At 41.2% G+C, this 23,245-nt stretch overlaps 1 protein-coding gene across 2 annotated transcripts in view; it reads left to right on the top strand.

Annotated features, from left to right (window-relative positions):
• Positions 1-16,473: 16,473 nt before the first annotated feature.
• Positions 16,474-23,245, top strand: part of prkd1 (protein kinase D1) — a gene marked incomplete at both ends in the record, with an annotated part of 47,961 nt that continues 41,189 nt past the window's right edge. The window contains one exon of one of the 2 annotated variants that reach the window (XM_079286902.1): positions 16,474-16,722. In XM_079286902.1, coding sequence (XP_079143028.1) covers positions 16,474-16,722 — 249 coding nt within the window. The remainder of the gene's footprint in view (positions 16,723-23,245) is intronic. The other variant, XM_079286903.1, reaches the window with a different exon arrangement.

Raw genomic sequence — 23,245 nt, 5'->3', positions numbered from 1 at the left:
ACGGACTCAATTTTGAAACGGACTGAACAGAAATACTTGAAATGTTATCTGTATGCATGAATTGTTTGCCTCTGTTTAGATAGATAGGGAGCCTCTTCCTGGATTGAGTAGGGGGGAGGTCTCCAGGGACATTTGAGTAACTAACGATATTTGTGTAAACTAACAACATTTAAGTACATTTGAGTAACTTACTACATTCGCGTAACTAACTCACAGTGAACTGTGGGTTAGGGGGGAATTGTAAGAAATTTGAGCAAAACAGGGGTGATTAGTAGATATAATAGTGTTTAATAATTCATAATTAAGGTTCATAATTAGTCATAATCATAAGGGTTTTGGGAATGCATAATTAAGAAAAACATAAAGTGTTGTAGGATTATACAAGGGAGTAAGTCATAACTGACAGGATTTGAATGTGTTTGTTGCAGGCAGAGCGAGATGCAGAGACAGGCGTTTACTGAGGAGTGAGCGTAGGCAGCCAATAAAAATGGAGATAGATAAAAGGGGAGGAGTCGCGAATGAATATAAGGGAGGGGATAGTCAAGAGTTTTTCCTCTCGTTACTTAGAAGTCCTGGGAAGACGTATTGTCCTGGGACGGGGAGAGGTTTTTTCCAAGGGGGGGGTTCATTGTTTAATATTTCAAAGATTAATGTACACCATTGCATAACTGTAATTGTAACAGCAGGATTAAAATCCTTTCTGACGGTGAACCAGTTTCGGTAACGTTTTTAGCGCCGTGTTGCTGAAAAGCTATCAGTACCACGTGTGCTGGCCTGCTCCACGCTCCTTGGGGGAGGACTTTTTCTCCACACAGGCCGTCCCCATACAACTTTATGATGGAAACATACTAAAAGATATTTGGAAGAAACATAACAACGAATCTCCAGATGTTGAATGTTTGTGATAAACTGAAGGATGAAGTGTTCCTTTATGTGTTGATGTTTAATGTTAGTGATAAACTGAAGGATGAAGTGTTCCTTTATGTGTTGTTGATGAATGTTTGTGATAAACTGAAGGATGAAGTGTTCCTTTATGTGTTGTTGATGAATGTTTGTGATAAACTGAAGGATGAAGTGTTCCTTTATGTGTTTAATGTTTGTGATAAACTGAAGGATGAAGTGTTCAGTTATGTGTTTAATGTTTGTGATAAACTGAAGGATGAAGTGTTCATTTATGTGTTTAATGTTTGTGATAAACTGAACTTTGAAGTGTTCCTTTCTGTGTTTAATGTTTGTGATAATGTCAGGATCCCTGTCTGACCCATTGTGTGTTAACCTCTGTTTCCCCCCCAATCTCCTCTCCTCATGTGTCTGTCGTTCCCCTGTTTGTTTTGTTATGCCATGTGCTTGGTGTTTTCTCGGACCTGCCTCCAGACTCCTCCCACTGCCACCGCCCTGATGGATGCACAGCTGCGGACTATCTGGCTCGTTACCCGGCAGCATATCAGCCCTGGTCTTGCAGGCCTGGGTTGTCAGTCCGTATTGTCTTCTGCCTCGGTAGCCGCCGCCGGTCCGTGAGTTGAACCCCATTGTATCTTCCTGTTCTAAGCTCTCTCCTCTCTGCTACGGGTGTAGAGTACTGGTCGATCTACGTACTCTCCGGTGTCGAGCCACGGGACATCACACCGTCGAGCTACCAGCTCTCCGGTGTCGAGCTACCAGCTCTCCGGTGTCGAGCCACGGGACTCACACCGGCAATCCACCTGCCCTCCGGTTTCGGACCACGGGCTCCACACCTTCACGCACCTTCTAAATAAACCCTGTTACATCGGACTCTGTCTCCTGTGGTCTTGCATTTGGGTCCTACCCGTGAACTCCCGCGACAGATAAACTGAAGGTTGAAGTGTTCCTTTATGTGTTGATGTTGACTGTTAGTGATGAAGTTAAGGATGAAGTGTTCATTTATGTGTTTAATGTTTGTGATAAACTGAAGGATGGAGGAGTCGCTTCCTGATGGACATTAAAGAGGATTCAGCTTTAAGACATGAAGCATTGATTTCACTTTTCAGACCTGCAGTCTGCTAAAAACTGTATGCATGTAAGGAGCGTCATTAGATTGTTATTAACTTTTTCATAAGATATCATATGAGAATACGTTGCATTAATCAATAGGCGCTGTCCGGTGCTGAAGTCTTTGTATGTGAACAGTTTTTCTCACTGCCTTGTGGTGACTTTGCCAAATTCAATTAATGACTACCTTTATATTGAATGTGCTGTGTATGTGTATGAATATAATAAAATATTTTTAATGTAACTGTAATGATGAAATGAGGAGGAGACAGAAGGTCACGGAGAGAGGAGAAACATTTAAGCATCATCATCAAATAGAGAGACGAAGAAAAACTCGACAAAAACAACAGAGAGAGATGTTAATGGACTCTCAATATGACGACAGACTGAAGAGCACCATTACTCTGAGTGAGAGAGGAGGGGGTCGGGGGGGGGGGGGCTGTGAAACACACACACACACACACAGAAAGTGTGTGTTTGTGCGACGGTGTGACAGTTTTGTTCGTCCTGCTGGTGTGTTGTCACACTTTTCCTCCGACCTCTAAAACATCGTCAGAGATCCTGCAGGAAAATCAGGACAACAAGAAGCACGAAGAAAACATTTCGAAAGAAGCTCTCTGGTCAGAAAAAAAACAAAACAAAAAACATTTCTTCTTAGAAAGAGCTGCTTCTTCACTGATTTTCAGGATTTTGTAAAAATGGAGATCTTGAGACCAAAACAACTGAATAAAAGTGTTCAGAACACTGAAATATGACAAATATGTATTTTACAATTCAGCAACATCATCTCACCTCTCACTGCTGAATCATAAAACATGAAAACTAAAGTGAGTTGGGACATTAACTTACTCCTCAGTTGGACCATGATAATGCTGGCTTGTGATTGGCTGACAGGCGGCAGGTGTCTGTGTTGGTGGTCACAAACAGTGCGGGGCCTCAGAGGCGCTCACACTCATCTCTTATTGGTCAACAACAACCGTTTGATATATAATTATATCGAATATGTTCGATGGGTTTTCTGAGTGGCCGTGATGGTGCATTCAAGAGCACTGTGGAAATCTGATAAACAACAGCAAGACGGGAGAGAGGGAGGAGAGAGAGAGAGAGATAAAGTGAAAATTAAATAACATATTGACACCAAATTCAATTATTATTTCCCGATAAACATGCAGAGGTAAAGATGAACCCAGAGTAGAGTCTGCAGAATGTAACAACTTCCACAAATTAGTTAGGAGTGTGTGTAGCCTGAAAAGGAAAACTCAGGGGTAAAGAAGCCCAGTTGTATCATTGTGTAATTACCATTGAGGATGAAAAGAGTTATTTTTATCTGTGTTTTGTCTCTCAGGCTGAGTGTTTTATTTTACTTCATTTTAGTGCCACAGTGTTTTATGTTGCTGGAAAGTAATATTCCATTCCAAATATTCCATCACATAGTGATGGAATATTAAGTAGCATTTAACTATATTTTTTAATTATCTATATAAGTGTATTCTTTTTTTCCTGATATTCTGAATTATTACACTAACTAATGTAAACATAACCTACTTTGGCTGTACTGTTCTTAATTATAGTCGTGGCAGTAAAACTAATTTGAATATGACAAAAAAAAAACATGAGAGACACACAAACAGGGGGGGGGGGGTAGTAATTGGTGTGAGGCTGTTTGGGAGGCAGATGAGAGCAGAGTTAACAAGCTGAGCCTCCAGCACCAATTAACCAACAACCTGCAGCCGTGGACAGAACAGAGCTACTGCAATTAAACACACATTTACACGCACGCGCACACACACACACACACACACAGGATTTAAGATGGTGTGTCATGAGGAGCAGGAAGTCGTCTCTCAGGTCAGATGAGCTTTTTATTCTGATTCTTCAGAAACCGATGAGCTAAAATTCATATAAAGTATTTAAAACTTTTACGAGCGGTCGCAGGAAGTGTTTCTTCCACATCGCCAAAGTAAAAGTCACATGTGTTTTTATTAACTTGTTAAAAAACATATGTTTTGACAAAAACGTAAACAGCGGTGGAAAATAACTAAATACATTTACTCAAGTAGCTAAGTACGATTTTAAGACAGCTGTACTTTACTTGAGAGTATTTCCATATAATGCGTTATACTTCTACTTCTGTAGATAATAAGAAATGGCAACATAAATTATATGACTGTAAATTTACAGTAAATTACTGGCTTTTAGTTGCATTACTTTCACAGTGAATTATTGTCAAATGACAGCTGTATACTGTGACTTCACAGTAGCTATATGCCAGAATAATACTGTGATTTAGCAGTATGCTGCTGTAGAATTACTGTATTAAACTGTAATATTGTATTATATATAATACAATGATGAAATAAACTGTGAAATGGGCCATTTTACATAGTTAATACTTACTTTTGATACTTTAAGTATATTTTAATATTAACACTTATTTGAACAGTATTTCTACACTGTGGTATTTCTACATTTACAAAAGTAAAACATCTGTATACACACACTGTATACAGGTATGTTTTAGGATTTAATATTTACATTCATATTCTGTATTTATATGAAGGTGTTTAATAAGAATTAAACTATTGATCGAATCGACTGAACTGACAAGAAAATATGTAAATAAATCAGATATTTTGTGGATCTTTGCAACTGGATTTACTTTATTTTATTTTTGTATTATCTGTCTGCTTCAATGACTCATATCTGACCTGAAGACGGTTAAAAGCTCTCTAATTATCACTGCTGCTGCTGTGTTACTCTGGATGAATGTGTATGCGTGTGTGTGTGTGTGACATGATAAGGGCCCGTGGGAGAGATAACAGTTATTATGGCTCTCTATGGACAACCCCCCCTCCACACACACAAACACAGGTCAATTTACATCTGGCAACTGTAGACTTGCTCGTGTCCCGGTGGACTCTATTACTGTGTGTGTTGGCCCGAAGACTGATTGTCTACACACACACACACACACACACACATACATACACACACATACACACACAGGACAACATGGGCATTTTGGGCACTGAGGGGCATCTGGCATGAAAACACACACACAAGCTGGCAAGCAGGAAAACATGCAGTAATAAGTGTATAACAACGTGTGTGTGTGTGTGTGTGCGTTTTTAACATGCACTTTTTTTTAAGTCTACTGATTATTTCCCTAGGAGGAGTTCGTTAAAGTAGAGCGCCTGGAAATGCAAAAATTACACTAGAAATTCATACAAAATGAAATGGCTGACTTCCGGTTGGGTTTAGAGCATGGTTCCAAGAGACTTTTTTAAGTCCAAATGTGAGTTATGAGCCTACCAAATTTCATGGATTTATGTGAAACGTATTGCGAGGGCTGTTTCGTTGAAATTTAGTAGGGGGCGCTACTGAGCCAATTTGCCACTATGAACGAATACAATTTGTGTGCCAAGTTTGCTCATGTTTCAAGCATTGTTCGACAAAACATCAAAAGCTTCATGAACTGGCATTATGAACTTCTTACATTTGTGTGGAACTAACTTGATGTTGATCTGATTTACCTACGAAGAGAAACAAGAAAAAGTATAAAGACTTTAACTTACTGTTCAGTAGGTAGCGCTATGACTATGATTCAAAATTGGCCTGCAGATGTCTTCAGGCCTGGAGTCTAATCAAACATGTGAAATCTGGTAAAGATCTGATGATGTGGAGTCGAGTTACATCAGTTTATTCATTCATGGTGAAGGATCAAAATTCGCCAAGCTGCCACGTCGCCGCCCTTGAACAACTTCTTACAATCTTCACAATGATGCATGATCAAGGTCTTAAGACTTTTCTGACAATATTTGAGAGGGATCTAATTAATCTGTGACGAGCAGGATGTCAAAGTACAAAACTTACAACTTCCAGTTGCCACTAGGTGGCGCTATTGCTATGATTCTAAATTGTCATATAGATGTGTTCAGGGTTAGGATGTTGTGACATATGAGAAATTTAGAGCAGATTAGACAATGTACGGCCGAGTTACAACAACTTCCTTTGTCATGGCGAATGGTGTTTTTTTTGCCGCCACGCCACGGATACATAGTTCGATAACTTTTGATTTTTGAGTAACTTTTCACTGCCAAGGTCTTAAAAGCATACTGACCGAATCTGAAGTCAATCGGGTTAAATCTCTGAGGAGTTCGTTAAAGTAGGGCTCCTTGAAATGGTCCAAAAACATCATAAAATTCAAAATGGCCGACTTCCTGTTTGGTTTAGTGAAAAATTCCAAGAGGATTTTTTGTACGTCCCATCACGTTCCACATAACTACCAAATTTTATACAGCTAGGTGAAACCCAATGTTGGGGCTACTCAATAGGTGGCGCTATCGAGCCAATATTTCATACGCTGGACATCCCAATCAGACTGCAATTTTTCCAAATTCTGGCTTGCGTGCAAAATTTCAAAACGTTTTCCAGTATCCCAAGCACCTCCTTTTTTGCGACGAAACACGCACAATAATAAACATTAGAATAACAATAGGTCCTCCACTCCTCGGGCCCTAAATATTGAGTGTTGTAGAAATAAATGCATGCAAGGTACTTCATGCATTTATGTGTTTAAGATACACACACACACACACACACACACACACAAACAAATTCAGAAATCATGTGTTTGTGAAATGTTTTGATGGAAACTAAATGTTTTTTTTCTCCATCATGGTTTCCCTCAATTATTTTAACAGTGGTGTGCACTGTGTGTGTGTGTGTGTGTGTGGGTGTGTGTGTCCTGCGGGAGGTCTGCCTCTTAAAAAAACACAATCACTCTCACATTCATAAGCGGCTGATTAAAGCTGCTGTTTGTTCTCTATTGTTACTGTTGAGTGAAAATGTTAAATATTCATTAAAGCACAATTCAACACATCTACAAACACAACAGGACAAGTACATCATGGAAAAAGTATGTTATTTTGTCATTTTGTCACAAGGTTTGATTTTAATTTGAAATAAAGCCTGTGGGCTTTGTTTATTTACGTTGAACGTATACGTGGTTGTTTGTGGGTTGATAACTGATTCACAGCAGGATGTGAACATATATATGAATCATACGTTACTCTGAAGCCTCTGGCTCTGACAGCAGCTCTGTTTTGTTAATGTTGACGTGTTTATGTGAAACTTCATGCACCGCTGTCAGTGTTGTGTCATTTCATTTCCTGTGTTCTCAGAGTGTGAAGAAGAAAAATCAGCTCCATCACAGACAACTAAAGATAAAGTACAGAGATATTCTGGGTTTTCACCAATAAAATTATTGAAACACAGTAAAGGTGCTGATTGTGTCTCCATAATAACAAAATAACTAAAAATTGAAATATTATATAAAGCTCTGTATTTTGTGAAATCATATTTAGTTTCATTCATAGATATCTGAGAATATCTGTTCAATAAGTTGTATTTGTATATTTACTGGAAAGAGAATAGATCTTTACTGTCTTAAAACTGTTTCAATCTGTTTGAAAGAGTAAAATATTTTCCAACAACTTCAAACATTTTAAAAGTTGAAACAGTTTGAAACAGTTTGAAACAGTTTGACACACTTTGAAACACTTGAAACAGTTTGAAACCGTTTGAAACAGTTTGACACACTGTGAAACCGTTTGACACACTTTGACAAAGTTGAAACAGTTTGAAACAGTTTGAAACACGTGGTTAACTTCGTAAATTGAAAACAAAACAAAAAACACTACACAACTACTTGGTTAGGTTTAGTAATAAAACATCAAATGACAACAAAAGTGAAACAAAACTAACAACCTGACATACGTCATTGAACCAGGACACAAACAGAAGTCTTCTGGTCAAAGTGTTTATGTTATGTGTGTATGTAATTACAGCGTTATGATGTTTGTTTCATGATAAAAAAAACATGGGAAGGTATTACGACTTCACAAACCCAAATTAAACAATAGAAAGTGAAATCTTTGTATTTGAAGCCAGAAGTCGTTTTCTGATCTGACGTTTCTCGACTGAAGCTTCCACTCGTTAAGTCTTTCTCGCATGTTCATCCTCGCGTGTTATTTTTAAAGTATATTAACGAGTCAGTAACAAAAGATCTCCTTGGGAGAAACACAACATATGTTCCCACTGCAACACTTTGGAATAAATTACCAAACAGTCTTAATTTAATCATCTGTGAGAATGTTGCCTCTCCGCGCTGTCGGCCGCAGCGTCACATCCCCGCTGTAAAAGGTGACGGCACGCAGATGATCCAACTTCTGTTTACAACACATAGTAACATCTGGAGAAATGTTTCATACATTGAAGTTATGCATCGAGAAGACAACAATTTAAACTTCCAGCTTTGTTAAAATGATTATTAGCAGTTTTTCTTCAACTTTGAATATCTTTGTAACCTTCAGCCTTTTGGTTATTTTGGTTATGCCAATAATCTGGTCAAAATGAAGCTCGACTCATGATAATCAGTTTAAGACAATATTTCAGTTTCCTGTCATCGAGATACAAAAACATGCAGCAGTGTTAATTTCTTACTCCCTTAATTTAAATGGAATACATAATTTCTGTTTTTAATTTGTCCCTTTAAAACAATTGTAGCAGCTCTTAGCATATTTACACATTTACTCTTTGTATTGAGCGCATAATTTACATTTTCTCATCACAGCGCTGTTTTCATTTTCTCTTTTAATCAAAAAAGTGTTTCATCCATAAAATGTCAGAAAACAGTGAACATCGTGATAATATGCTTATTTTGTCCAAAGAACAGTAAAAAAACAATAAATATTGAATTTACAGTCAAAGAAAGCAGGAATGACTATGTTTGAACGATCGATGCATATGCTGCTGCTTTTAGCATTAAATGACGTCTGTGTTGTCGTGTTGGGGTTTTAAACCACAGGCCTGCTGCTTCTGTTACACCGTTACCTCAGAAACAACACAAACCAAAAACACTCGTCTCTCCTAAAGCCACTTAAACAGGTTTCAACACAACGAGAAGAAATCACTTGCAAAGACTTGTCACCTTTTTTTGCAAAGCGCCACTTCCATCCCCTCGTTCATCGACATATGTCAAAAGGAAATGAAACATGAAAGCTGACAGCTCCTCGCGGCTGCAGGCGCCGACGCTCCTCAATATTTACATACAACTCACCGGGGAAACAGCTCCAGTATGGAGGAGCAGGGCGTCAATGGCACCCTGATATTCACAATCCAGTGTGTGTGTGTGTGTGTGTGTGTGTGTGTGTGTGTGTGTGTGTGTGTGTGTGTGTGTGTGTGTGTGTGTGTGTGTGTGTGTGTGTGTGTGTGTGTGTGTGTGTGTGTGTGTGTGTGTGTGTGTGTGTGTGTTTGCGTGCCCTCTGGGTTACGGATGGAGATTGTGTTTGCTGTAATTCAGGAATTTCAGGACGTGTTTTTGTTGCTGCCTTTCGGAGAAAACATGATTGAATTATCACAACACGATCCCTGCTTCTGTTCGGGGTAATTAAAACGGCAAAAAGAAAACATTGTCATGTATACAATGTGTCGGATTTAATTCAAATATGTGCATATTTGTGAAATAGTTCAGAAACGCCCAGAAGGAAAGTAGCAAAGTGATGGAAAATCTCAATATCAGAGGATATACACACTTACCACAGCGTCATTAACCAGGAGAGACAAAGAAACAGGATGTAAAGTAATCATCTTTAAATCAACTGGAGAATCTTGGGGGGGAAATATTTCTGATAATCTAATTCAAGACATTTCTGCAGTAACCTGGTTAGAGAGACGGGAGGAGTGGAGTAGTACAGAAGCACAAATCATCTGAAAGGAAAAGGAAATGTCAGCAGATAACACAACACAAACACCACAGAAAGTAAAGAATTATGAAAAGGTTAATCAATGCAGCTGTACCTAAAATGATGGAAAAAGAGTGAGCAGAGGTGGATGAGTCCAACAATAAGCAATATATCCTCCAGCAGACCGCTGTTCGTTCCCCGTGTAAAACCAGAAGAAAAAGTTGATTTATTTGTCACGTAACTTGCGTACTTCAGTAACAGAACTTCTGTAGGTATTTTAACTCAAAACATTGAACCTAACTAAGGAGTTTTGTTGCCGAAAACCTCACTGAGTTGATTCCTTAAAGGAGGAAGTTTATTTTGCAGAGACTGTATTCATGTAACGTGCTAAAGTCAACTCGAGTTGCTGGACTTTTTTAGGAAAACGCACGAAAAATGAGTAACTTTTCACAAGATATCATACAAACATTATGCAACACAGGGATGCACAACAACATTTAGTTGTAAACAATTTACAACAAAAGAACATAAAAGAAATTATGCCACACCATGTGACATGTTTTCCGTACTTATTTTACTGAGTTTATCTACTTACCTGAGGACCAACCATGATGGTTTGTCTGAGAACCTGAACTTAAACCAAAGGACATGTTGCTCAGGTATGTAATGGACTGACTTTAATCTGTGTCTAGTGTTTTACTTAAACACACAGACCTGGTACGTACCACTCGTCTTCCTCATTTGAAGTGCCAAGTACTCTTTAATTCAATGAATAAATGGTACGGTGATTATTTGTCACGCTGAACTTTTGTACTTCTGTGTGTGTGTGATGGAGACAAACCATTTATTCAGTGCTGTTGCTCCTCTTTTAGCTGTGCCCAGGTGTGCTGCATCGCTCAACGAGGTGCACCTGGTCCTGAGAAGGAGGAGATTAAAGGCTCCTGCTGCTGCAGCAGAAGAGAGTCCTCTATTATTTAATGCTACTGCATCTTATGGATTTGATTGTTGTATGTGGTTGGTTTGTATTGAAGCACGGAGGGAAGACGTTTATTGGGAAGCTTCCGGGTTCATTGAAAGGCAAAATACAATATATATATATATATATATTTTTTAATTTTACATTTTTTTTCCCATCACACATGTCAGTTATTTGAACATTTCACCCAGCAGCCTTACATCAGAGATGTTGAAAGTTCACACGTCAGACAGGTGTGAGAAAGATCTCAACTACCAAAAAGTGTGGCCGTGTTGAAGTCAGGGATCCTTCAATCAATCAGAACATAATTACACTTTCATTGATTGCAAAGGAACTGATAGGTGCTCCTAATTTTGTGGAAATTAGAAGAAAAACGAAATCCATATAAGTTTCGCTCAGTGTTACTGAAAACAGATCAATCCATCTTGTGACTCTATTTTGAGCAGACTTGGGAAGATGAAACAGAGTTGTGGAAGAGGAACAGACTTGTAGAATAGACTTGTAGAGGTAGATCAGAGTTGTTGAGGTGGAACAGACTACAAGTGGACCAGACTTGTAGAAGTGGAACAGACTTGTTGAGGTAGAATAGACTTGTAGAGGTAGATCAGTTGTTGAGGTGGAACAGACTACAAGTGGAACAGACTTGTAGAAGTGGAACAGACTTGTTGAGGTAGAATAGACTTGTAGAGGTAGATCAGAGTTGTTGAGGTGGAACAGACTACAAGTGGAACAGACTTGTAGAGGTAGAATAGACTTGTAGAGGTAGATCAGAGTTGTTGAGATGGAACAGACTACAAGTGGAACAGACTTGTAGAATAGACTTGTAGAGGTAGATCAGACTTGTAGAGGTAGATCAGAGTTGTTGAAGTGGAACAGACTACAAGTGGAACAGACTTGTAGAAGTGGAACAGACTTGTATAGGTAGATCAGAGTTGTTGAGGTGGAACAGACTACAAGTGGAACAGACTTGTAGAGGTAGAATAGACTTGTGTATGTAGAATAGACTTGTAGATGTAGAATCGACTTGTAGAGGTAGAGCAGTGTTGTTGAAGTGGAACAGACTAGAAGTGGAACAGAGTTGTAGAAGTGGAACAGACTTGTAGAGGTAGAAAAGACTTGTAGATGTAGAATAGACTTGTAGAGGTAAATCAGAGTTGTTGAGGTGGAACAGACTAGAAGTGGAGCAGACTTGTAGAAGTGGAACACGGTTATCAAGGGAATCCCTCGTCAGCAGAAGCAGAGTGACGATCGTGTTATTTTTCTTTCTCTGAAAGTAACAATCACACATGGCGTCTCAGTAATGTGTTTGTGTTTTTAACATTTTGTGAAAGCGAGGTACAGTTTCAGAAAACGTGAAAGTAATTAAGACAAACCGTAACATGCGGTGGGCTTGGCTTATGACCCGCAGACTGTCACACATTTCTTTGGGTTTCCTCCGGTGTGGAGCAGCCCCTCCCGCTCCCGGCTGCCCTCTTGACTACTGTTGTACCTCGCTGCGCACCGCCGTCGGCAAATTTCCCCTCAAAACATTTGCACAACAAACATTCAACAACGACACCAAGTTTACTGGGAATGTGACGGCGGCTTTTTAGCACTTTGCCGATATCTCGCACACCCCATGGTGACGGGGATAGCACCCTGGAGGGAGGAGGGGGCTGCAAAATGTAACGACGGGTGGTGGGTGTCAAATCTGTCAGAGCGGTGTTTGTAAGTGTGTGTGTGTGAATGAACAGTGTGTGTTCTTGTTGCCATAATGGCGCGTGAATAACTTGGAGTAACCGTGTGTGTGGTTTGAGGTGTCTGAGCGTGCTCAGTGTAGAGAGAGAGAGGAGTCACTCTCATGTGAAAAGTCATACATTTAAATAACAGGTTTTTTAATCAGATGATTTATTTAACAGATTGTACAACTTGGTGTTACTTTGTGTTTTTGAAGGTATTCTCTGTTTGTTTGTTGTTAAATGTGTTTTTGCATTGTGTTCTGCCCCAAAAAATAAACTTGATAACAAACAAATCTGAATGTGAAACAAAAAGTACTCAATTCCTTTACTGCAGTAAAAGTACTAATTGTACACTGTGAAAATACTCCACTACGAGTATTCCTCCGGTCACCTCCTTTATCACCTTACTCCCTAAAAACCAAACCAGACTCCACACATTTTCTTCTGAATTTAACAACACACAAAAAAACTCCATTCGTTTTTTTTTTTTTTCTAGAACACGTTTAAATACTCAAAGCGTACCAGAAAGATGAACCCCTTTCCACAGATCGGTGTCTCCTCAGTGTCCCTTCGGTGTCGCCTCAATGTCCCTTCGGTGTCGCCTCAATGTCCCTTCGGTGTCTCCTCAATGTCCCTTCGGTGTCCTCTCAGCATCCCTTCGGTGTCTCCTCAGTGTCCCTCGCAGTGTCCCCTCTCTGTCTCCTCAGCATCCCTTCGGTGTCTCCTCAGTGTCCCTTTGGTGTCAACTCAGCGTCCCCTCAATGTCTTCTTGGTGTGTCCTCAGTGTCTCCTCAGCATCTCTTCAGCATCCCCTTGATGTCTTCTTGGTGTCTCCTCAGTGTGTCTTCAGTGTCTCCTCAGCGTCCCCTCGATGTGTTCTTGGTGTCTCCTCAGCATCCCTTTGGTGTCAACTCAGTGTCCCCTCGATGTCTTCTTGGTGTGTCCTCAGCATCCCCTTAGTGTCTCCTCAGCGTCTCTTCAGCGTCCCCTTGATGTCTTCTTGGTGTCTCCTCAGCGTCCCCTCGATGTCCTCTTGGTGTGTCCTCAGTGTCTCCTCAGCATCCTCTTGGTGTGTCCTCAGTGTCTCCTCAGCGTCTCCTCAGCGTCTCCTCGATGTCCTCTTGGTGTGTCCTCAGTGTCTCCTCAGCGTCCCCTCAGTCTGTGACTCTCAGTCGACATGTTTTTCACACAGGAGCAGCACTCTGGTCCTGTTGGTTTTTTCGGGTCCTGCAGAGTTGTGGATCCACAGATGGAGCGAGAGATCAAACTGTGTCCGTTAAAGTCACACAACATGCTTCAGTGGAGACGGTTCAGAGTGCTGAGTAAAAAAGTAACTGCTGCTGCATTGTGGGAAAGACTGAGATGCTGCTATTCTTATTGATTCATTGATTAACTGGTGTATTGACTGATTGTGTTGTTGAATTGCAGTTAAATTGTTGTATTGGTGTTTTAAGCTGGTCTGTGTTGATTAGTTTAAATCACGTTTGTTTTAATTGATCAAATGTTTGATTGGTTGTTTGTATGTGGACATTCAAACATTCCCTCCATGTGACCACGAATATTTAAAAAGGATGATTGTAATAATATATGTTCTGTATTCATGATCATAGTGTTTCTTTTTGCAGTTTTTTGTATCAACTCATATTCTGTCTAATTCGACTGATCCGTCGTCTGATTGGTTCTTTCTCTCGGTGGGCGATCACCTGACCTGAAACGGTCCAATCAGACGGATGCTGCTGCTGTTGTTGGAGGAGAGTTACAGAGAGACGTTTGAATGAAGTGCAGCCCTCACAGGATCTCTCTCACACACACACACACGCACACAACCACCCTGTGTTGTTACACGGATCTCCATGGCAACAGGTTTCCTTATTGTCTGACCTGCAATCGCTTTAGCTGAACGTACTGTTCCAGGAGCTGTGACTCCAACAAAAATGTCACTGGTGTGAATGCTCGTGTGACTGGTTTTGTACAAAACACAATTTGAATAATAAAGTCAAATGTTTACTTCCTTTTTTATCTTTTAAATTGCTTCTTTTAGCCATAAACACAATATTTTCTTCATAATCAAATAACTTTAACTACTTAAACTCCACATTATTTACATGGAACCTGGAGTTACATGTTTGAGGAGTTGTTGATGGAGGTGTACGTGTGTGTGTAACATCAGTCAGCTGTTGCTGTGTGGAGGAATCTCTGTGACTCATCTGTTCATCAGTCTTCCTTCAGGAAATCCAGACTCCCACTCTGACTGACTCCTGCTGATACGATGCCTTCACTGACCTGCTCTACAAAGAACTACTTCACACCTCCACGACTGCATTGGAAGCATTATCAGATCAAAACTAGCTCATTGGTTGGATGATGATGGATAAAAGGAAGGTAGAAAGGAAGGATGGACGGATGAATGATGGAAGAAAGGAAGGAAGGTAGAATGAATGATGGATGGATGATAAAGGATGAAGATTATTGGATGTCAGCACTTCTTCTGATGGGATTACAGCTGAACATCACGGTCATGACATGAATATGAATTATTAATTATTTATAATTCACAGCGTGAACATTTCAGCTCAAAGAGATGAAGGTTTGATTACAGATGTTTACAGCATGTGACTTTATGACACTAACCTGTTATTATTATTGTAATTTATTAATATTATGGGAAACAATGAGTTATCAACAAATTCATAATCATAATTACTATATTTAGTTGTTATATTATTAGTTTGTCATACACTGACCTGCTGCCCTGACAAGATATACTCACACACACACACACATAATATGCCACAATTGTGGCATCATCCTTGGTAATAAAAGGAAGTAAATGGAGGCAAGGTTGAAGCGTGGGAGGGCTGAGTGTGTCTTTATATCTATGTGTGTCTCCTAGCAACCAACAAAGACAGATGTATGTATGTATGGAAGGAAGGCAGGGAGGGAGGAAGGAAGGAAGGAGGGATGGATGGATGGATGGATGGCAGGGAGGGAGGAAGGAAGGAAGATTGGATGGATGGATGGCAGGGAGGGAGGAAGGATGGATGGAAGGCAGGGAGGGAGGAAGGAAGGATGAATGAATGAATGGATGGATGGCAGGGAGGGAGGGAGGGAGGGAGGAAGGAAGGATGAATGGATGGATGGCAGGGAGGGAGGGAGGGAGGGAGGAAGGAAGGATGAATGGATGGATGGCAGGGAGGGAGGGAGGGAGGAAGGAAGGATGAATGGATGGATGGCAGGGAGGGAGGAAGGAAAGATGGATGAATGTATGGATGAAGGCAGGGAGGGATGAAGGAAGGATGGATGGAAGGAAAGCAGGGATGAAGGAAGGATGCATGGAAGGAAGGCAGGGAGGGAGGGAGGATGAATGGATGGAAGGGAGGGAAGGATGAATGGATGGATGGCAGGGAGGGAAGGATGAATGGATGGATGGCAGGGAAGGAGGGAGGAAGGAAGGATGGATGAATAAGGAAGGCAGGGAGGGAGGAAGGAAGTAGTGCAAATTCAGTTGTGCAAATGAAACCAACTCTTCCTCTGCACATCTCTCCATCCATCACCCATCAGTCCAGGAGGCTTCCCTCTCTCCTCTCCTCCTCTTCCCCCTCCTCCTCCTCCTCTCCAGCCTCTGTTGACGTCCATGGCTCTGTCACCCGCATCACCGGTTTCCACGCTGTTCTCAGGTCCAGTCATGTAGTCATTATGGCTCCTCTTACTCCCTCTGTCTTCACGTCCTGTCTCTGTTTGTGTTCTCGCGCCTCGTCTGCACTTTTCCTCGTACTTCTGTTGTAGTTCATCAGTCGTTTTTTTCTCTTTTTTTTTCTGACGCTTTGAGGAGTTCCGTGCGTTCGAGCATCACCGCACCTCTCCGGCTTTAAATCCCCCTGCTCTGGCTGCTCCACCTGGATCCCGTCGGTTCCCTCTCCGCCGCTGATTTCCCTAATCAATCACCGCGTGCGGTCATTTATCATCATCGTGACTTCCTAATTGTTTCCTGGCAGCGTTGGAGACCACCGGGGAAAAGGCTCACATGAGTGCGCCTCCGCTGATCCGTGCGCCCAGCCCGCTCCCGTTCACAGGGGGGACAAACAACACCACCACCGGCACCGGGGGAGGAGGAGGAGGAGGAGGAGGAGGTGGTGGTGGTGGTGGAGGAGGTGGCGATGTGATCTCCTTCCACATTCAGATCGGTCTGAGCCGGGAGCCGGTGCTGCTGGATGCCGCAGAGCTCAGCCTCAGTCAGGTCCGGGAAGTCGCGTGCTCCATCGTGGACCAGAAGGTAACCAAGAGAGTAGACCGAGTCCTCCACAGACCCTCTAACTCCTGCAGAAGTTGTAAGAATGTGACAAAAGTTAAAGTAGCAAAAGTTAAAGGGCTGTCATGAAGCTTCCAGTGATGCATTAAAGGCAGAATCTGTCTTTTTTGTAAACAATACAACAGATAAATCCATACTTAAAATGAATTAGATTTTATGTTTTGTTTGGTCCCAATATGCCAAAAAATATTGTCATACCTTCAAAGTTCTACAGGAAAAAGAAACATACACAAACACAGTCAAGAATGGGTTCAGTGTAGCCAAAGATACAAAATAAATATAGAGCAATAAAACTTGCATAACAGTTTGTGAATCATGCTGAATTAACATGCTTAAAGGGACTTAAAATAACCACAAAGAATCTCAAACAAGTACAAAGTGGCTCAAAACCATTACAGAGAGATGCAAAACGACAACAAACGGACTCAAACAACTACAGAGATTTAAAACAACCACAAAGAGTCTCAAAAAGGCCGCAAAGAGACTCAAAATGAGCACAGGTAGACCTAAACCCCTACAAAGAGAATAAAAAAAACTACAAAGAGACTCAGACGACTACAGAAAGATTCAAAATGAGTACAAAGACACTCAAAATGACAACAAAGAGACTCAAAATGACATCAAAACGACTACAAAACGACTGAAAAGGACTAGAAAGAGACATATTTTCAGACTTGGTGTCTGATCGGGTCAAATCTGATAATGCAAACGGTCCCTGTTAAGAAAACGTCTGCTGCTGTCAACCATTTCCACACATGCATGGACAGAGGGCCACATGTATGTGTGTGCGTGTGTGTGTGAGGTAGGAATATTCAATACCGTGTGGATGGTGTGCAGTGCCACAGGTCTATAGAAACACTCGTATCGGTCGATTCAACATTGATCTTTGTGACCTGCTGGACCCTCATGTGACCCAACGCTCCCCCTGTACACCACGCTTTCTGCTATCTGCCTTAATCAATTTGGTATGTCACTGTTTCCTGTTTTGGAAAAGAAAAATGGAATTTAAACATAAAATGATCATAAATTCTTTGGGCTGTTTCAAAAATAAAAACAGTCCTAGAAACTAACCTCAGGAACTAAATGTTAACTTTGCGTTTTTTTCCATCTCAATATCAGTGACGATCCGGCAAATTTGAACAATAATGGATTTGACACCTTTTGTTTGAGACATAATTTACAATAACATCAACAACAACAACAACAACAGAATGTCACCTTATGTTCTTTTAAATGTGCTGGGAAATGTTGCACTTTTGTCTGCATGCCTGGCTTCTTGCGAGTAGAGCTAGCAAGACAAGCTACTAGTTAGCAAGGCTAGCTACTAGTTAACAAGACTAGCTACTAGTTAGCAAGACTAGCTACTAGCTAGCAAGGCTAGCTACGAGTTGGCAAAGACTAGCTACTAGTTAGCAAGGCTAGCTACTAGTTACGCTCGTGTTTCACAAAAGGAGCCCAAACACACACTGACCAAAGTCGCCATAACCGCTGCAAGTCGGATCTTGCAGCATTTCGATGGAAAAAGACACATTACAGACCCGACTAGGTGCTAGCGGATGTTACCATGGAGCTAGTGGCTTCAGAAAATGCTAGTACTTATAGTACAAACCTTATCTTCCTCTTCTACAAGCCGTAAACCAACGTATAACCTTGCGTAACTGAGCTACCCGCATACTCGATCGTGCGCTCGGTCGCAGCCATTACGCACAGCAAGTCCGCTACTCACACACCACGTCTTCGACCATATATACGTAGTTTTTGCAATTTGCAAAGGCTAAAAATAAAAGGAAAATAATATAATGTCAAAATATAAAGGGAGAAACACCTTTAGTGTGTCAGAATATCATTTGGTTACCATGTGTCCATTTGGGTCTCCAAATATCCTTTTAGAGCTCCGCCTGGATCTCTTCATGGAAGAAACACTGTAGAATGGTCATACTTTGTCCAATCTTCTTCACATGTGAGGCAGTTGTTCACTGATAGTGTAGTTACAGCCCTATACTGTCCTTTACCTGTACAGATACAGCCACAGACAGTTATTTATACTGAAAGATACTTTTTTATTTTTACTGACTCCAAAGGCCCACTGCTCTGTTTCTGTATGACCTGCAGGTGTTCTGACACTTTTGATGCATATAGTCAGAGCGGTTCAGAAGCTACAGCCATTTTAATTTGGGTATGTCATTTTAGGCGGTTTTCCTCCAAAATAGGGGTGGAGGTGAACAGGTAACAATATAGTTATTGAATACAAATCAAACCAAGAGTGAGATCAATTAGTTAAACTCATAGTGTTAATATTTGAATGGGCCCCGGGATACTTTAGACTTAAAAAGTTGGGCCCCGAGGTCAAAAAGGTTAAGAACCCCTGCTCTAAAACATGGTTAGATATTTAGATCTGTCCTCTGTGACGGACGGAGTTTCAACCGATAGGAGACTGGAGATGTATTTGCAAAGCACGCAACATTTCGCAGTGTGTTTAGCAGCGTTTCCCTCCATGTGTAAAGTACTTGAGGCTCCAGTGTTAGTCAGCGTGGTGACTCATTCTCAGGGCTCAGTCGCTTTCTCGTTGGAAACAAGATGAATTCTGCCTTTGGTCGCTCGCTCTCTCTGCAGGGGTTTGTCTGTTTTTCTGGCTTTTGCTGTATGAACCGAGGCTGTTGCCAAGCATTCACAATTAAACTACACGCACACACACACTCACACACACAGACAGTGTCAGTGTGCTTATGAATGTGATAGATGTCCAGTGACTTTGTGAATGTGAGCTTGTTTTTCTCTCGTGATGTCGTTATGAATGTGATTTCTCTCTCGGCACCAAAAGTGACCAAAATCTACAATATTTTCTGTTCACGTTACACGTTGAACTGTTACACGTTGCACTGACAGTTAGTCTTAATTAGCTGATTCTATTGTGATTTACATTGGAAAAAAACAAATGTACTTAACATATGATGCTGTAGAGTTCAGGATTGTTGATGGTATCCTGACGGTTTGGACTATGACAGGATTTGGATCTGTTGGGGAAGCATTGAACCAGGGTTGTGATGGTATCCTGAGTCGTGTGTCTTTAGAAACCTCTCAGGGATTCATACCAAATGGAAATGTGACAAAGCAGAGTTTTACAATGCAGATCAAAGATATGCACATATTTGGACATTGGTAGACATTTCCACAGTCAAACACCCCCCCCCCCCACACACACACACACAGTCACAATGTGACGTGTCCATTATCTCTGTTCAGATTCACTAATCGTCTCATTTCAGGTGAAAATCACCTCATTTCCCCACAGTGAGACTTTCACAGCTGAACACAGCACACACCTGAAACCTGAGAGCCAGGACCCTAACGGCATGACACTGTGCGACACACACGCACACGCACACTCACACGTGTTGTTGTTTATTAGCAGGTTGAAGAGAATATAAAGTACAGCAGGTCAACACGACACCTGTTCACACACCGAAACCTGTGGGACGTCGCTCGCAACATGCGACACTTAACACTTTCAAATAGCACAAAATTAACTGATTAACAAGAGGTGTGTGTGTGAAAACAGGTGTGCTGGAAATTGATTTTTATAAATGTTCTGAAAAGGTTTTCAGAAACTCAGACTGTAAAATAATAAATCCAAGTTTCTCTTTGTCTACATATTAGATTGGCAGATCTAAGACCCAATCAGAGCAGGGAATGAAGAGTTTAGGTTCTTGAGCTGCGTGCTCATTGGCTGTTCTGTCAGATTGATGGTGATGGTGAAGGTTTGTGGGTGACCTCAGAGTTCAGTCTTCACAGACCTCTGCTATTTGATCGATGCTGTTTGTGTGTTTTTGGCCAATTTGTGGACTCTCAATGTGAATTATATCGTGTTTACTGAACATATCTTCAGCTGTTAAGTTTATATGGTGAACTTGATAGCAAACAGTTGCTTATTTCTTAATCAATACAAGCAGAATCTGGAGGCAACAAGAAGAGATTTTGGTATTGGAAGCGTTCGAGTTTCTGTTTGTAGTCCAAGTTGAAGCAGGCTTTGGTTGACTGCAGGTCAACAATCCGTGTAGAGAGCAAAAGAGGAGGAACACATTGGCTTGAATGTAATATGGGAACCTGCCGGCTATTGTCTGACGATGATTCATCTTTTAATTAGTTTAAAATTAGCTTGAAAACTGGTTTCAATCTGGTCTCAACTCCATCTCCAGTCTCACATCTTCAGTCTCACATTTCCAGTCTCACATCTTCAGTCTAACATCTCCAGTCTCACATCTTCAGTCTAACATCTCCAGTCTTACATCTCCAGTCTCACATCTTCAGTCTCACATCTCCAGTCTCACATCTCCAGTCTCACATCTCCAGTCTCACATCTCCAGTCTAACATCTCCAGTCTAACATCTCCAGTCTCACATCTCCAGTCTGACATCTCCAGTCTAACATCTCCAGTCTCACATCTCCAGTCTAACATCTCCAGTCTAACATCTCCAGTCTCACATCTCCAGTCTAACATCTCCAGTCTAACATCTCCAGTCTCACATCTCCAGTCTCACATCTCCAGTCTCACATCTCCAGTCTCACATCTTCAGTCTAACATCTCCAGTCTTACATCTCCAGTCTAACATCTCCAGTCTGACATCTCCAGTCTCACATCTCCAGTCTCACATCTCCAGTCTCACATCTTCAATCTCACATCTCCAGTCTCACATCTCCAGTCTCACATCTCCAGTCTCACATCTCCAGTCTCACATCTCCAGTCTGACATCTCCAGTCTCACATCTTCAGTCTCACATCTTCAGTCTCACATCTCCAGTCTGACATCTCCAGTCTCACATCTTCAGTCTCACATCTTCAGTCTAACATCTCCAGTCTCACATCTCCAGTCTCACATCTTCAGTCTCACATCTCCAGTCGCTAATAAAACGGTAAACAACGAGCCGCTCACTGAAAACAAAAGTCCTTCACCCCCAATCTGTCATCAGACCGATAGACGATGGGTTCAGAGATTGATTATTTAGACATCCAGCAGTTACAGAGCAAATTAACCAATTTGGTCTCATCCAGCATTCATAGCAATACCAAAGAAAAAGAATGCGCTGCAATTCTTAGATATGTTCCCCATGATCCACGTGATCATGAACGAGGAAGTATAAAAACCACGAAAGCACATACAGGAGGGAGCGAGGAGGTCAATGGACCCTACAAACAGAGATCTTTCCTCGTGTGAAACGAGAAGTCAACGTTCATTTATTTGTCTCGTAACGTGTGTACTTCAGTAACAGCACGTCTGTAGTTATTTGAACCCAAACCAAGATCTTTTCCTGAACTTAAATCAGTAGTTTTGTTGCGTAGAATTAACTGAGTTTCCTGTGAAGACGGAAGTTTATTTTGAAAGGACTGTATTTGTGTAACGAGAGGAAATCAACACGTGTTGATGGACTTTAGAAGGAAAAAGCACAAAAAATGAGGAACTCTTAATAAGATATCCCTCGAACCGTTGTATGAGGATACGATGCATTTACATAAATCCTTGGTTTGGACTTTCAGGTGTGCAAAGAATCTTCGACTAGAATTTGACTCAAACGTATTTCGGTCTTGTTTGGGTCGGTTAAAATGAACTCAGGTCTGTTTGCCAGGTTATTCCAGTTCTGCTGGGGACCAGGTGTGAAAACCCTGTTGCAGACCAAACAACGGATCAGGTCTCGGCCTGCAGACTCCCTTGTGGTTTGTTTTTTGGGTGTGAAAGCAAACGGCCCAACCTCATGATTCTATGACAGCAGATTTGTGTATTTAGCATGATTTCAAAAAGCCAAACGTCGAGTAAATACATCTGCTGAAATCTGTTGATTGTGTGTGTGTTAGGTGTCGAAGCCCCTTCATACGAATCTACATTTCTTCATCAAAAGAGAGTGAGATTAAACCCCAAATCAGGTGAAAAAGAGCTCTGATGAAAGAAACCTCTGTAAGAGAAAACACACGGCGGCTGAGATTCAGCTCTGCGGAGGAAAAAATAAGCACTTTTGTTCCCAGTAATGACCCACACACTGCCCAACACTGTGGTGTCACTGAACCCGTTTCCTCTCACAGACACACACACACACACACACACACACACACACACACACACACACACACACACACACCTGCCACTCTGTAACAGTAATAATAAAGCCGTGTGTGCTGTGTTTCTGTCGGTAGCGGTTTCTTCCTTGTTGCCTGGCAACCGATGATGATTGCGGCTGTGAAGTGTCCTTCTGACGGCCATTATGAGACACACACACACACTGAATGAAGCAGAAGAGAACAGATGTGTGTGTGTTTCATTGTTCTCTCTCTTTCATATCCTCACTTTTTTCATCCATTCATGTCTCTTTATTCATCTTTCTCTTCGTCTCTTGTCTCTTTTCTCACTTCTTTCCTAAAAACCTGCTGATATTCTATATTTGTGTCCTTCTTGTCAACATGTTGAGACTCAAACGGTGAAATTATCTAACAAAAACAG

The sequence above is a fragment of the Melanostigma gelatinosum genome, assembly GCF_949748355.1.
Source record: "Melanostigma gelatinosum genome assembly, chromosome: 16".
NCBI classification, from domain to species: domain Eukaryota; kingdom Metazoa; phylum Chordata; class Actinopteri; order Perciformes; family Zoarcidae; genus Melanostigma; species Melanostigma gelatinosum.
The sequence above is the reverse complement of the archived record's forward strand: the minus strand, read 5'-3'. Positions and strand labels throughout refer to the sequence as shown.